This window comes from Lutra lutra, chromosome 16, assembly GCF_902655055.1.
Source record: "Lutra lutra chromosome 16, mLutLut1.2, whole genome shotgun sequence".
NCBI classification, from domain to species: domain Eukaryota; kingdom Metazoa; phylum Chordata; class Mammalia; order Carnivora; family Mustelidae; genus Lutra; species Lutra lutra.
In genome coordinates, this window is record NC_062293.1 from 34,237,960 (window position 1) to 34,251,349 (window position 13,390).

Consider the following 13,390-nt stretch of genomic DNA (forward strand, 5'->3'; position numbering starts at 1 on the left):
CTTCAGACTAGGTACGCATGCTCATTGTCCATCAAAAGCTTTAGCCGACAATGCGCATGATCTAGCTACCTCAAGCGGCTTCGGTCGGGGATCTGCGCATGTTTCTGCCAGTACCTGGCTCCAGGCGATAGCTCTACGCATGTTCATTGCCCGCAGTTCGGCTTCACACAACCTTGTACGCATGCTCTAGCGCTGAACTTGAGGAGCCAGTCTAGGGCCTAGGCGCAGACGCACTGAGCCCAAGCAGCCGGTGATGGCGGCAGCAGCGGCGGTGGCTGCGGCGGGTCCGGGCCCATGAGGCGACGACGGAGGCGGGACGGCTTTTACCCAGCGCCGGACTTCCGAGACAGGGAAGCTGAGGACATGGCAGGAGTATTTGACATAGACCTGGACCAGCCAGAGGACGCGGGCTCTGAGGATGAGCTGGAGGAGGGGGTGAGGCCCGGGGTCCCGGGGGGCCCGAGGTGACAGGGCCAGGGCGGCGGCGCGGGCCCTGGAAGCCCGGCGCGTCGGAGAGCTCGGAGACCCGGGGAAGCGGGGGCGCGAGTAGTCTCCAGGAGGAGTGTAGGCGCCGCGCGGTCCGAGGTAGGGGAGCGGGTGGGGCGGACTTGGCCCTAGGTGTGAGGCCGCTTCGGGGCTCGCAGGTGCAAGTCGCGCCTGTAGCCCCAGATCAGCGCAGCCCGGAGCAGTCTATTTGTGGAAGGAACGAGAAAGGGCGCGTGGTCGATTCCTTGAGCTGTTGAACTTGAGTGTGGCGGGGCGCGAGTGGTGTAAGCGCGTGTTGGGGGGGGGGGACTGCGCTTTCTGGGTGTCCCTTAAGTGCAGGTGAAGTGCGGAAGGGTTTCCCTTCGAGTGTAAGTTTTCAAGTATTAAATCTTCAGACCTCCCACAACCACCTCTCTTCTCGGCCTGTCGCTTCTCTCCTAGGAAGCGCTCAGCTGTTAGAAGTGACAGCTGAAAACTTCTGTCGGGAGTAGCGCTGCCGCTGCTGTTACAGCCACCAGGAGTTTTATTTCGGGAGCAAGGGGGCTCTGCTGCATCTTCCAGGGTTTGTTTGTTTGCTTTTTTTTTTTTTTTTTTTTAAACACCCTCTTCCGTGTGGCTTTTTTTTTTTCTTAAAGCATTTATAATGGCACACGGCATTTGTAAGTTTTCCCCTAGTTGAAGATGTCTACATTTTTTCAAAATACTTTGTGTAATTTGGGGGTGGAAAAAAACCAGCGTTGACAGCTGTGATTTGGCTTGCCAAAAATAAATTGCTTGTACTGAGACTTGTGAATGGTGGTGTGAGGGCTTTCCTTGCTGTAATTTAGGGTACTAAATTTAGAATTGTTTTTTCCTAATGCATAGCTTGGTTTTACCTTTGCTGTCTTAATAGTTTGTTATTCTTTATGGAATACCATTCTTTTTTCAAGATAAAGTTATTGAAAAATCACAAATTGCACTTGAAGTTCAAAAATACTGTTGTCATACTAAGTCACTGATTCTGGGCAAATGTTCACCCGTGGTAACCTCATGATAATTTAGATTTTAAATCCCACTGTCTAGGTGAGCATATGAGTTAAGGACTGGTGTCAGATATTTGCTCTATGTAAGAAACTTCTTTTCCTCACCTGATTTTCCTTTCCTGGAAAGTAAGTTGTTCCCTGCTTGTTGCCAAAAGATTGAGATGCTGTAAAAAAAAGAGCTTTGAACATTGTAAGAAACTAAGTGGGCTGAAATAATATTGTTTTTTTCATAATGAAATGAGTGTAAATAAAAATCACAGTTTGTAAGGTGGGTATTGAGTTGTATACTTTTTAGTATGTTTGCCTGCAGAATTCCAGGTAGCCTCTTAATACCTGATACACTACATACAATTTGAAACAGATATGGAATTACTTTCACTATGTATTGCATACTCTCATTAATTATATTGGCTCCATATGGCAGCGGCTTTGGAGTGGGGCAAGGGAGAAAACTGGGTAATTCAGGAGATGTTAAAGCAGTTGAAAGTAAAACACTGTATTAAGATTTCTGTTATGAAATGGGATCTCCTTGAGATGTGTTTTGGCCTGCTCCTGTACATTCATTTTGTTGGGTACGAGCAAACAGGTTTTGAGAGAGTGTGGAAGAGGAGACCAGAGAAATTGGTAGAAATATGAAAGAGAAAGAAATATGACCACTACCCTGGGGAGGGGAACTTTGGAGAAAAAGCAAAGGTAAAGAGGATTTTGAGGAAGAGCCTTCAATAGAATATATCTTACTTAGCAATGCTTTTGGAGTTGAAAATATTTCTTTTGAATGTGTTTTTCCAAGAGATTCCTCAAGGTAGACAAATGAAAAGAGTTGAGAATGGGATTGGGTTGGCCACTTGAGGAAATGCAGTGACATCCAGGTTTCTCTAAAACAAAATATAAAAATTCTGAAAAACAAGAGAAGTTCAGAATCTTGGAAAATCTGGATAGTTGTGAATATGCAACACTTAGTACACAAGCTTTTAAAACATTGGTCTCCGAGAAGCCCCACTTCATCATTGTATAGCAAGGAAACCGAGGCATAAACCAGAGAAGTGATTGCTCAAGACTATATAGATAACTAGTAGTTAACTGGTAGTGTCTTCTTCTTCTTTTTTTTTTTTTTTAAGTTTTTTTTTTTTCTTTTTATTTGACAGAGAGAGAGAGAGAGATCACAAATAGGCAGAGAGGCAGCAGAGAGAGGAGGAAGCAGGCTCAGTGCTGAGCAGAGAGCCCGATGTGGGGCTCGATCCCAGGACCCTGAGATCATGACCTGAGCCGAAGGCAGAGGCTTAACCCACCGAGCCACCCAGGCGCCCCTGGTAGTGTCTTCTGATTCCATTCAGCCTGAAGGCTTCATTGCACAGCTTCTTCATTGCATTTACTTGTCTTGTTCATTCTGTACCTCTTTGTGGTGGGTTAAAAGTTAATTCAAATCCCTCTAGGCATTGTCACTGACTGTGTGACTTTTTTTTTTTTTTTTTTAAGATTTTACTTATTTGAGAGAGAGACAACACAAGCAGGCAGAGCACCAGGCAGAGGGAGAGGGAGAAGCAGGCTCCCCGCCAAGCAGGGAGCCCAATATGGGGCTCTATCCCAGGACTCTGGAATCATGACCTGAGCTAAAGGCAGGCGCTTAACTGACTGAGCCACCCACGTGCCCCTGACTGTCTGACTTAGAATAAATTGCTTAATCTGACACTTTTTTCTTCTCTGTAAGATGAGGATTATTTGAGTTAAAGTATGTAAAATATTGTCCTCTTAAAATATTCTTTTTTTTTTTTTTTTTAAGATTTTTTTTTTATTTATTTGAAGAGAGAGAGGGAGAGAGAGCAAGCACAGGCAGACAGAATGGCAGGCAGAGGGAGAAGCAGGCTCCTGCTGAGCAAGGAGCCCGATGCGGGACTCGATCCCAGGACGCTGGAATCATGACCTGAGCCGAAGGCAGCTGCTTAACCAACTGAGCCACCCAGGTGTCCCTGTCCTCTTAAAATATTCTGGCATATTAAGCAGTTAGCTTGTTCATGGAAATACAGCTTGTCAGTCTTACTCATTGTCAAAAAACCAAACGTTCAAGTTTACCCTCGTTTTTGCCTAGAGACTTGATAAATGCAGTTATACCAGAGGTGCTGCATTTTTGAAACTGTAGGGTTTTTAAAAAATTATTGGTCCTAGTTAGAGATATATGCCTTCTTAGATATGTTATACTGACTAAATTTATAATAGCTAATATATATGTTTATACAGCATAGTTAATTCTTCAGTGAGTAAAGGATGTCCTCATGAGGACAGTAAATGAAAGCATTTATGGATAAAGCTGAATGTCTCTTAACTAAGAAAAGACCCTGATTGACTACCTCAAAAGACTATATTAAAAAGCAATGGGTAAGAGTGTTTTTTGGGAGGGGGCTGGATGGGTAGGTTTGGATCTTTTTTGTTTGTTTTTCACTGGTGATGGTATAATTTGGGGAGAGCGAGTTGAAACCTTTAAGGGAAAGTTTTCCTCTAGAGATTTTCATTAGATTTTGAAGATGTTGTAAACTTCTGTTTTCTATAGAGACACAAAAACAGTACTAATCCTTAATTTTTACTCTACTAATTCAAAATTTGAAGTAGTCACAGAAGCTTACTGCATGAGTTTCAGATTGGGATATCAGATTTTTATTGAGCAAAAAGTTTAAAATTTTTTAGTGCTTTGAAAAATATAGTGCTAGAGCAAATATTCACTGTTATGAAAAATTATAGAAAAACATCAGTAGTTATCCTGCATTATAATAGGCATTATAAAGCAGTTTTAAGTAGCTCAAGATTTTGAGCAAGGTTTACTCCTTTTCTCCCAATTCATTGATTTACTGAATCTTATTTTATAATGAAATGTCTGTGACAAGCAGGCAAGTGGATAAACCGTATAATGAATATCTGGATTAAGGCTATTTCACCCATTGTGTAACAACTTATTTACATTTTATGAAATGTTCTCTCTTGGATTGGGATTTTAGGCATATTAAGTTGAATTTATATACAATTTTAACTTAAAACTTGGGAAATAGTTTGGTGGGTGGTTTGAAACATACCTTGAATAGTTCCTTAGGTGAGCAGGATTCATGTTGTCAATCATAGTAGCACATGAAGAAAAGCATTAAGTCATAAAAAGTCATAAAGCTTAAAGCGGAGGAAAAAAAATCTAACTGAAAAGTTTCCTATGAAAGAGTTGTCTAGTTATTATATAATGTTAGCCTGATGCTTCAGGTGTGAGACTTTTCTAAAGGTCACGTGGGCCACAGAAAAGCATTGTGCCTCAAATGCTTCTGCTCCAGAAGGTAACGGTAGGAAGTTATAAACACAGATGGAGGTGGTAATACAGGCCTGGCTGGCTTCGGAAATGAACTATAGCCGCAGGCCGTATCTTTCTAGGTGGCTTCAAAGTCATGGTTTATGTTAACTACCCTGTGGTCTTTAATTTAAAATTAAGTAAAACTAACATTAAAGTAAAAACAATTATGTATTACTACCTTTATCACATTTGAGAGAAGTTAGTCTTTTGTCTTTAAAGTGAAGCTATTATATGTGAAGCACTGGAAACCAAAAAAACCTTTAACCATAACTACTCCTACCCCCCCAAAAGAAACTGTATCAAGTTGAAACTGCAAGAATTTTTTCCCCTTGGTATTGCCCCATCCATTTAGCTCAGTCTAACATTGAAACATACATGCCTAGTATTAGCCTTCATCCTGACTTGTTCACACCATGAGTAAATTTTGGCTGAAGACTTACAGTTTTGGGGGGACATTTAAGCATCCCTTGTTTAAGAATACTATCAGTTTTCTTTGTGTAGCTTGAATGTGTACTGGTACCTTTGAAGGAAGAATGTTCAACTAAACATTTTATAGATTATTCTAAAATGTTCAATAAAAACTTAAAAACTTACCATTTTTATTTTTTTATTTTATTTTTATTTTTATTTTTTTTAAGATTTTATTTATTTATTTGACAGAGAGAGATCACAAGCAGGCAGAGAGGCAGGCAGAGAGAGAGGAGGAAGCAGGCTCCCCGCTGAGCAGAGAGCCCGATGCGGGGCTCGATCCCAGGACCCCGAGATCATGACCTGAGCCGAAGGCAGCGGCTTAACCCACTGAGCCACCCAGGCGCCCCAAAACTTACCGTTTTTAAAAAGTACTTAGATTCCAGTTAGTCAGCCTACAGTGTAATATTAGTTTTAGGTATACAGTTTAGTGATTCAGCACTTAAAAAAACATTATTGAGAGCCCAATTAAGGGATATCCTTTTGTATAAATTGAAAGACTCATAAACAGACTGTATTCAAGAATACTTATTTTAAAGCTATATTTTATAATATTCATAACTGAATTTCTGCTGCCAAGTTTTTTTTTGGCAATCCTGTGACTTTTAGTATATTTATAGAGTTGTACAACCACCACTGCAATTTAGTTTTAAAACATTTTTATCGCCTTAAAAGAAACTGTGCCCATTTAGAGTCACTATTGCCACCTCTGTCCCTAGGTAACCAGTGGTCTACTTTCCATCTCTGTAAATTTGCTTTTTCTGGACATTCCATATAAATTGAATCATTCAGTATGCGGACTTTGTGTCTGGCTTCTTTCACTTAACATGACGTTTTTGAAGATCAGCTATGTCGTAGTATGTACATAGAACCAAGTTGTATTCCATTGTATGTGTCAACCACATTTTATTTATGAGTTCACCAGTTGATACTCATTGCAGTTGTTCCAGTTTTTGACTTGTGAATAATGCTGCTAAGAACATTTGTACCCAACTCTTTATGGAACATATATTTTTATTTTTCTTGGGTAGATACCTATGAGTAGATTTGCAGGGTTATATGTTAAGTCTATGTATAATTTTTCAAGAAACTGCCAAACTATTAAAGAGGTTGTACCATTTTATATTCCTGACAGTAGTTTACCAGTGTTCTAATTTCTCTGCTTCTTGTCCAACTTACTTTTCTGTCTTTTTAATTATAGCCATCCTGGTGGATATGAAGGGTTATCTCAGTGTGATTTTGATTTGCATTTGCATTTCTGTAATGGCTGATGATGTTGAACATTTTTTCAGGTGCTTATTGACCATTTGTGTATCTTGTTTGGAGAAATACCTGTTCAGATTCTAACATACTTTTTAAAAATTGGGTTATTTTTAAATTTTTGAGTTGTAGAAGTTCCTTATATATTCTTACTCTGTGGGTTTTCTTTTCACTTTCTTAACTTTTGAAGTGCAAAAGTTTTACATTTTGAATAAGTCCAGTTTATTGGTTTTTTTTTCTTGAATCATTTGCGCTTTTGGTGATCTGTCTTTTTTAAAGATTTTATTTATTTATTTGAGAGAGAGACAGACAGTGACCGAGAGAGAGAGAGAGAGCATGCACGCGCGCGCACACACACACACACACACACACACGCACGCACAAGTGGGGGCAGGGACAGAGAGACAAGCGGACTCCCTGCTGAGCAGGGAGCCTGACATGGAGCTCTGTCCCAGGACCCTGGGATCATGACTAAGCAAAGGCAGATGCTTAATTGACTGAGCCACTCAGGCGCACCTTGATGATGTGTCTTAAGAAATCATTGCCTATCCCAAGATCATGAAGAATTACTCTAGGTTTCTTGTAGGAGTTTTGTAGTTTTAGCTCTTATATTTAGGCCTATGACCAATTTTTTTTTTAAGGTTTACTTATTTATTTGAGAGAGAGTATGTACATGCAACAGGAAGGTACAGAGGGAGAGGGAGAGAGAATCCCAAGCAGACTCCATGCTAAGTGTGGAGCCTGATGTAGGGCTCAATCCCACGACCTTGAGATAACTATCAGAGCAGAAACCAAGAGTCTGACATCCAACCAGCTGTGCTAGCCAGGCACCCCAGGCCTGTGATGAATTTTAAGTTAATTTTTTAGTGTGGTGGAATATGGTGTGAAGTAGGGAACTGAAGTAATTTTTTTGCATGTGGATATCCAAATGTTCCAGCACCATTTATTGAAAGACTGTCTCTTTCCCATTGAATTTTCTTGGCATCGTTGTCAAAAATTAGTTAACCATAATGTAAGGGTTTCTATTTCATTCATCTGTATGTCTGTCCTTATCCCAGTATCTCATTGCCTTCATTGGTGTTGCTTTGTTGTAAATACATTTTAAAATAAGGAAATGTCAGTTCTCCAACTTTGTTCTCCTTTTTTCAAGATTGTTCTAGCTATTTTGGATCCCTTGCATTTCTGTATGAATTTTATGGTCAGCTTGTCAATTTCTGTAAGAAAGAAACCTGGGATTTTGATAGGATTGTGTTGAACCTATATACCAGTTTGGTTAGTATAACCATCTTAAACAGTATTAAGTTGTCAGATCCATGAACTTGGAATGTCTTTTATTTAGATCTATACTGTGGTCAGAATAAATGTTCAGCCAGCGTGACTCTTGACAATTTGAGGGTGATGCTTAATTATTTTGCTTTGATCAGCCACATCATACAGTACAGTGTCTTGGACTAGTTGTGGTTACTATAGGCTTAGTTAGGTGGTAGTTACATGTTAAGTTAGTCTTGTGTATCAGAATCATATCAGAATAGCACTTTATGTAAATAATTTGATTTAGTAATTCATACTTAAAATATGGTGTCTTTAGGGGCGCTTGGGTGGCTCGGTGGGTTGGGCCGCTGCCTTCGGCTCAGGTCATGATCTCAGGGTCCTGGGATCGAGTCCTGCATCGGACTCTCTGCTCGGCAGGAAGCCTGCTTCCCTCTCTCTCTCTCTCTGCCTGCCTCTCCGTCTACTTGTGATCTCTCTCTGTCAAATTAAAAAAAAAAAATATGGTGTCTTTAGTTTCACAATACACAAAATTTATCTTTTGAATAAATGTAATTCTTAAAGGAGCTATTATCCAGTTTTTTTTTGTAGATCATTATTGGGTAGCATCAGTAGCGTAACTATCATAGAAAACTAAAAGTGAAATCCCTGTGGTACTGTGTACCTTATTTTGTTCATCATGACATTTGCCTGTTATTAAAGTATAGAGAATTTTTAAGCTGGTTTATTTCATTCATTTCTCTTTTAGTAGTAGGGTGAAGCATTACATATTTTGATTTTATGTTTATGAGATTATTTATTTTTACAACTTTAATGTATTTTTCAGGGTCAGTTAAATGAAAGCATGGACCATGGGGGAGTTGGACCATATGAACTGTAAGTTTATATGAAAAGATTTCATTGTGCTGTCTTTCTTTACAAGTAGGTTTTATAAGTTCTAGTTTGTAGCCATCATGTGATTCCAGTAATCTGTTCTTAATTATCTAGTCATATATGTAAACTTGGTTTATTGAGTTTAGCTCTAATATAGTAATATATCCAGGTTTTGAGATCATATATAGATTTTAAGAGAAAGATATTCATCCTGATTAACACTAGACTGAATATGAGTCTGAATGGGTTAGAAATTTTTACTAGGTTAATAGAGTCAACTTTCTTACTTAAATAAAATTTTTAGAAATGCCTTCAAAGTCAAATGTTTTTTGTTTTGCTTGTAATATGTCATTCATACAGAGATCTCAAGCCATCTTAGGCAAACTCTGTTAAGTGAAAATGGTGATTAATCTGCTCTATACCCCAAACTTAAGTAAAAACCATGGGTTGGGGGTAGACCAAGATCTCTCATATAAAAAGCATTGAAGGGACAAATTGCCACTTAAATGCCACTTTTGGAGTCTTTAAAGCAAGCTAATAGTAGATATGGAAAGGTGCATGGATACATTCTATTAGCAAGAATTTTTGTAGCATAAAGACTTGAACTAATCGGGTACTTTTACAAAGTTCCCAGATTTTCTGAAGTTGCTAAATGAAGTTGGATAATACCTAGTCTCATAGACATTTTGAATGAACTAAATATGAATAGCCAGAAGACTTTTTTCCTTTGTCAACTTGCTCAATAAACTTGTTCTAATTTATCTTAGTTTGGGGGTGCTTGATGTTTCAAAAAATAAGTAGCATATTCTGTAAATAAGCAGATAAGCAATTATCAAGTCATCCTAATCTTGACTTACCTTGTCATTGAATCATTAGTTTATTTAAAGTCCAGATAGTAAATTTGTTGTTATGTACCTTTTCCTTTTTACTTATTTGGATTAAATTATAGTAAACTGAAGGTAATTTAACTTTTTGAGAATTTACTTTTGGTTTTAATTTTCTTCTCAGTGGCATGGAACATTGTGAGAAATTTGAAATTTCGGAAACTAGTGTGAACAGAGGGCCAGAAAAAATCAGACCAGAATGTTTTGAGCTACTTCGGGTACTTGGTAAAGGGGGCTATGGAAAGGTAGGAAGTATTTTTGAAATAAGAGCTCTTGTCTGTCTTGGGTAGGTTAATTTTTGGTGGGGGATAGGTTAATTTTTTTTTTTAAATTTTTATTAACATACAATGTATTGTTTGCCCTAGGGGTACAGGTCTGTGAATCATCAGGCTTACACATTTCACAGCACTCACCATAGCACATACCCTCCCCAGTGTCCATAACCCAGCCACCCTATCCCTACTCCCCCACCCCCAGCAACCCTCAGTTTGTTTCGTGAGATTAAGAATCTCTTATGGTTTGTCTCCCTCCCTGGTCCCATCTTGTTTCATTTTTTTGTTCCCTACCCCCATAACCCCCCGCCCTGTATATACTTGTTCAGCAGTCCTCTTCAGTCTTTGCTAGCTATCAGCAAAGGATATGATCGCTTAACCTGATATTATTTGGAAGATGTACAGAAGTTCTCTTCCTCCCAACATAAATATAAAAGAGTGACACATAATAGGCACTCAGTCAATATTTGTTGAATAAATAAATAGACAACGTTGCCAGTCAAAGTCTGTTATTAGAGGAATCCTTCCTTCTTTTGGTTAAAGGGTATCCTCTATAGGTATCCTCTTAAAAAACAAACCACTCCTTACTTTTAATGGGCATGGCATATTGCTAACTGTTACTGAGATCTAAATCTGAATTGGTTTTCTTTGACTTGCAGTATTTGGAGCTTTAGAGTTAGGGAAGCTGAAGAATGTAAGAAGGGAGAAGAAAAAGGAGGAGAACTGGTTAGCTTCATGTTTTGCCCACGTCTTTCTAACTTATGACCTTATCTTTATGTGTGCTGCCCAGGAAAATTTATACCTAGCTATTCTTTATCAAAAGGTAGACTTTGGATAACATTTTAGTAGTTAAGTTTAAGAACTATTTATGCTACTGTGTAGTGTTAATTTTTTCATTGCATGACATTTGTAGTTTCTTCTTAGGCTTAAGGACACATTCTGATTTGTTCTAATCATCTTGAATGTGGAACACATGCACTTTGAGTCTCACATTGTTTTAGCTATTGCATGATAAAGTTTTATATAGTTAGCCATTTTAAGGAATAGGTAAACAGTAATTCCTGTCAACTATTATTAAAGTTTTATGTGAAGCAAGAACAGTGGCATTCCTAGAAGAAATTTATAAAATATTTTATAATTTTTACTTTTGGTATTCTGCCTCTGGGAACCCTGATTATAGCTTTTTCCAAGCAAACTTGGATTTTGTGTATGAAGTTATATAGATTACTCATTATTAGATGATCACTGACCGACTTTGCCACCAGATGTCAGCAGACCAAATAGAACAGTCCCATGTTTGTCAGATTTCATTACTAAAGCTTTAATATAGTCTGCTCTTTGAGCTTATCATTTTTGCACAGTCTTTGTGTTACTAGTTTTTGTAAGAATATAAACTGTTGTATCTGCTTCCTATAAATAGGCATTAGGGGAGTGTGACTAACCTAGTTTAGCTTTTAGTAACAAACACTTTTTTATTTTTTATCCAGGTTTTTCAAGTACGAAAAGTAACAGGAGCAAATACTGGGAAAATATTTGCCATGAAGGTGCTTAAAAAGGTGATTCCTTCCCTCCTTTTTGGTCCTTTTTCCCTTTTTTTTTTTTTTTTAAGTAGCTCCATGCCCAGCATAGGAGGTGAACTCCATGACCCTGAGATCAAGAATTGCATGCTCCACTGAGCCAGCCAGGCATCTCTCCCCAACTTTATTGTTAACTGCTATAAAATCCACATTTTGGCCTAAAATTCTCAGTCAAGAAAATCTATTTCTAACACAATACTACAAGTCCTCTTAGAATGTGAGGTATGTTTCATTATTGGTATTCATGTTTTCTGCTTAGTGAACATGGAGAGGAGAGCTCTTTTAATTTTCCTCTGAGGTAACTCTTTTAGCTCTTTGTTCTGGTCTCCATTTCTAAGTAATAGGCATGTTCTGCTGTCACTTAATACAGCAGTTTTGAAATATGTATTGATTTCCACTCTATTCTCTTTTACTTCTTCCTCCTTTCTCCCCATATTCTGATTTTGCTTCATTTCCTTTGAGTCTGCTGTTGTCTTCTCATGCCTTCCAACAACTCTGTTTAGGTCAATGTTCTGTGGTCCCACTTACTAGGTTGTCTATCAGTTCCATTTATTTTCCTGTAGATATCCCATCAAAACCTTCTGTCCTCCATTCCTGTCTGTATTGGTAGCTCTGGAGGCATAGCTGCCATTATTGGACTTTGGTCACAATCCTTGGAATCCCCTTGGCTCCATCAGTGTTGGATTCTTTGTGTCCTGGATCCCATATCTTCCTTTATCGTAGTTTATTCCCTTGTTCCCTCTTGTGGTAACCATCTACCAGTGGCTTCCTGAGCCAAAGGCAGACACTTAACTGTCTGAGCCCCCCAGGCACTCTCAATTCCCATTTCTTTAGAGATCTATTTTTCTTATTTATTTATTTATTTGTATATTTAACGTCTTTTAAAAAGAAAAGATTTTATTTATTTATTTGTCAGGGCTGGGGAAGAGAGCACAAGCAGGGGGAGGGGCAGGCAGAGGGAAAAGCAGGTTCCCCGCTGAGCAAGGAGCCAGATGTGGGACTCAGTTCCAGGCCCCTGGGATCATGACCTGAGCCAAAGGCAGGCACTTAATGCACTGAGCCACACAGGTGTCCCTAGAGATCTATTTTTCTTTTAAAATATCTAAAATTTTCTTTAGTTTCCGTTCTAAATTCTTTACAGTGGTGTATTTATCTTCCTTTGATTCTTATTATTTTCTTTATTTTTACTCTTTGAATCTTGAGAGTTCCAGTCCTTTAATCTGTGGGAGGTTTTCTTATATGATCTCTGATAATTTCCCCCTCTACTATTTTCTATTCTTGGATTTATAGTTAGTTGGATATTGGACCTCCTGGACTGATCATCTATTTTTCTTATCTTTTCCATTTGTCTGCTTCTTTGTCTTTTTGTTTACTTTCTGAGATTTTTCTAGAAATTTGTTTTCTAATCCTTTTACTGATTTTTTTGAGCTATAATATTTGTGGTTCCTCGGAGCTTTGCCATTTTTTCTTTTTCTTTTATTTATTATTTTATTTTATTTTTATTATTTATTTATTTATTTAAGATTTTATTTATTTGTTTGACAGAGAGAGAGAGATCACAAGTAGGCAGAGGCAGGCAGAGAGAGGAGGAAGCAGGCTCCCTGCTGAGCAGAGAGCCTGATGCGGGGCTCGATCCCAGGACCCTGGGATCATGACCCGAGCCGAAGGCAGAGGCTTTAACCCACTGAGCCATCCAGGCACCCCGATTTATTTATTTTTTTAAAAAGATTTTCTATTTATTTGAGATGGAGCACAAGTGGGGCAGAGTATCAGAGGGAGAGGGAGAAGCAGACTCTTAGCCGAGCAGGAAGCCTGACATGGGGCTTAGTCCCAGGACCCTGAGGTCATAACCCAAGCTGAAGGTAGACACGTAACTGACTTTTTCTTTTTATAGCAACTGTTTTATGAGTACATTATCTTATCTTATTCCTCTGAGGGTATTAATGATAATTCTTTG

At 38.6% G+C, this 13,390-nt stretch overlaps 1 protein-coding gene across 9 annotated transcripts in view; it reads left to right on the forward strand.

Annotated features, from left to right (window-relative positions):
• Positions 1–167: 167 nt before the first annotated feature.
• Positions 168–13,390, forward strand: part of RPS6KB1 (ribosomal protein S6 kinase B1) — a 53,482-nt gene continuing 40,259 nt past the window's right edge. For 2 of the 9 annotated variants that reach the window (XR_007123606.1, XM_047709317.1), the window contains exons 1-4: positions 168–435; positions 8,654–8,703; positions 9,709–9,829; positions 11,344–11,412. Coding sequence is in view for 7 of the 9 variants with exons in the window: in XM_047709317.1 (XP_047565273.1) it covers positions 295–435; positions 8,654–8,703; positions 9,709–9,829; positions 11,344–11,412 (381 nt within the window). In the remaining 2 variants the exon portion in view is untranslated. Of the gene's footprint in view, positions 436–940; positions 1,049–8,653; positions 8,704–9,708; positions 9,830–11,343; positions 11,413–13,390 lie in introns of those variants that run through there. The other 7 variants (XM_047709318.1, XM_047709309.1, XM_047709313.1 and 4 more) reach the window with 7 other exon arrangements.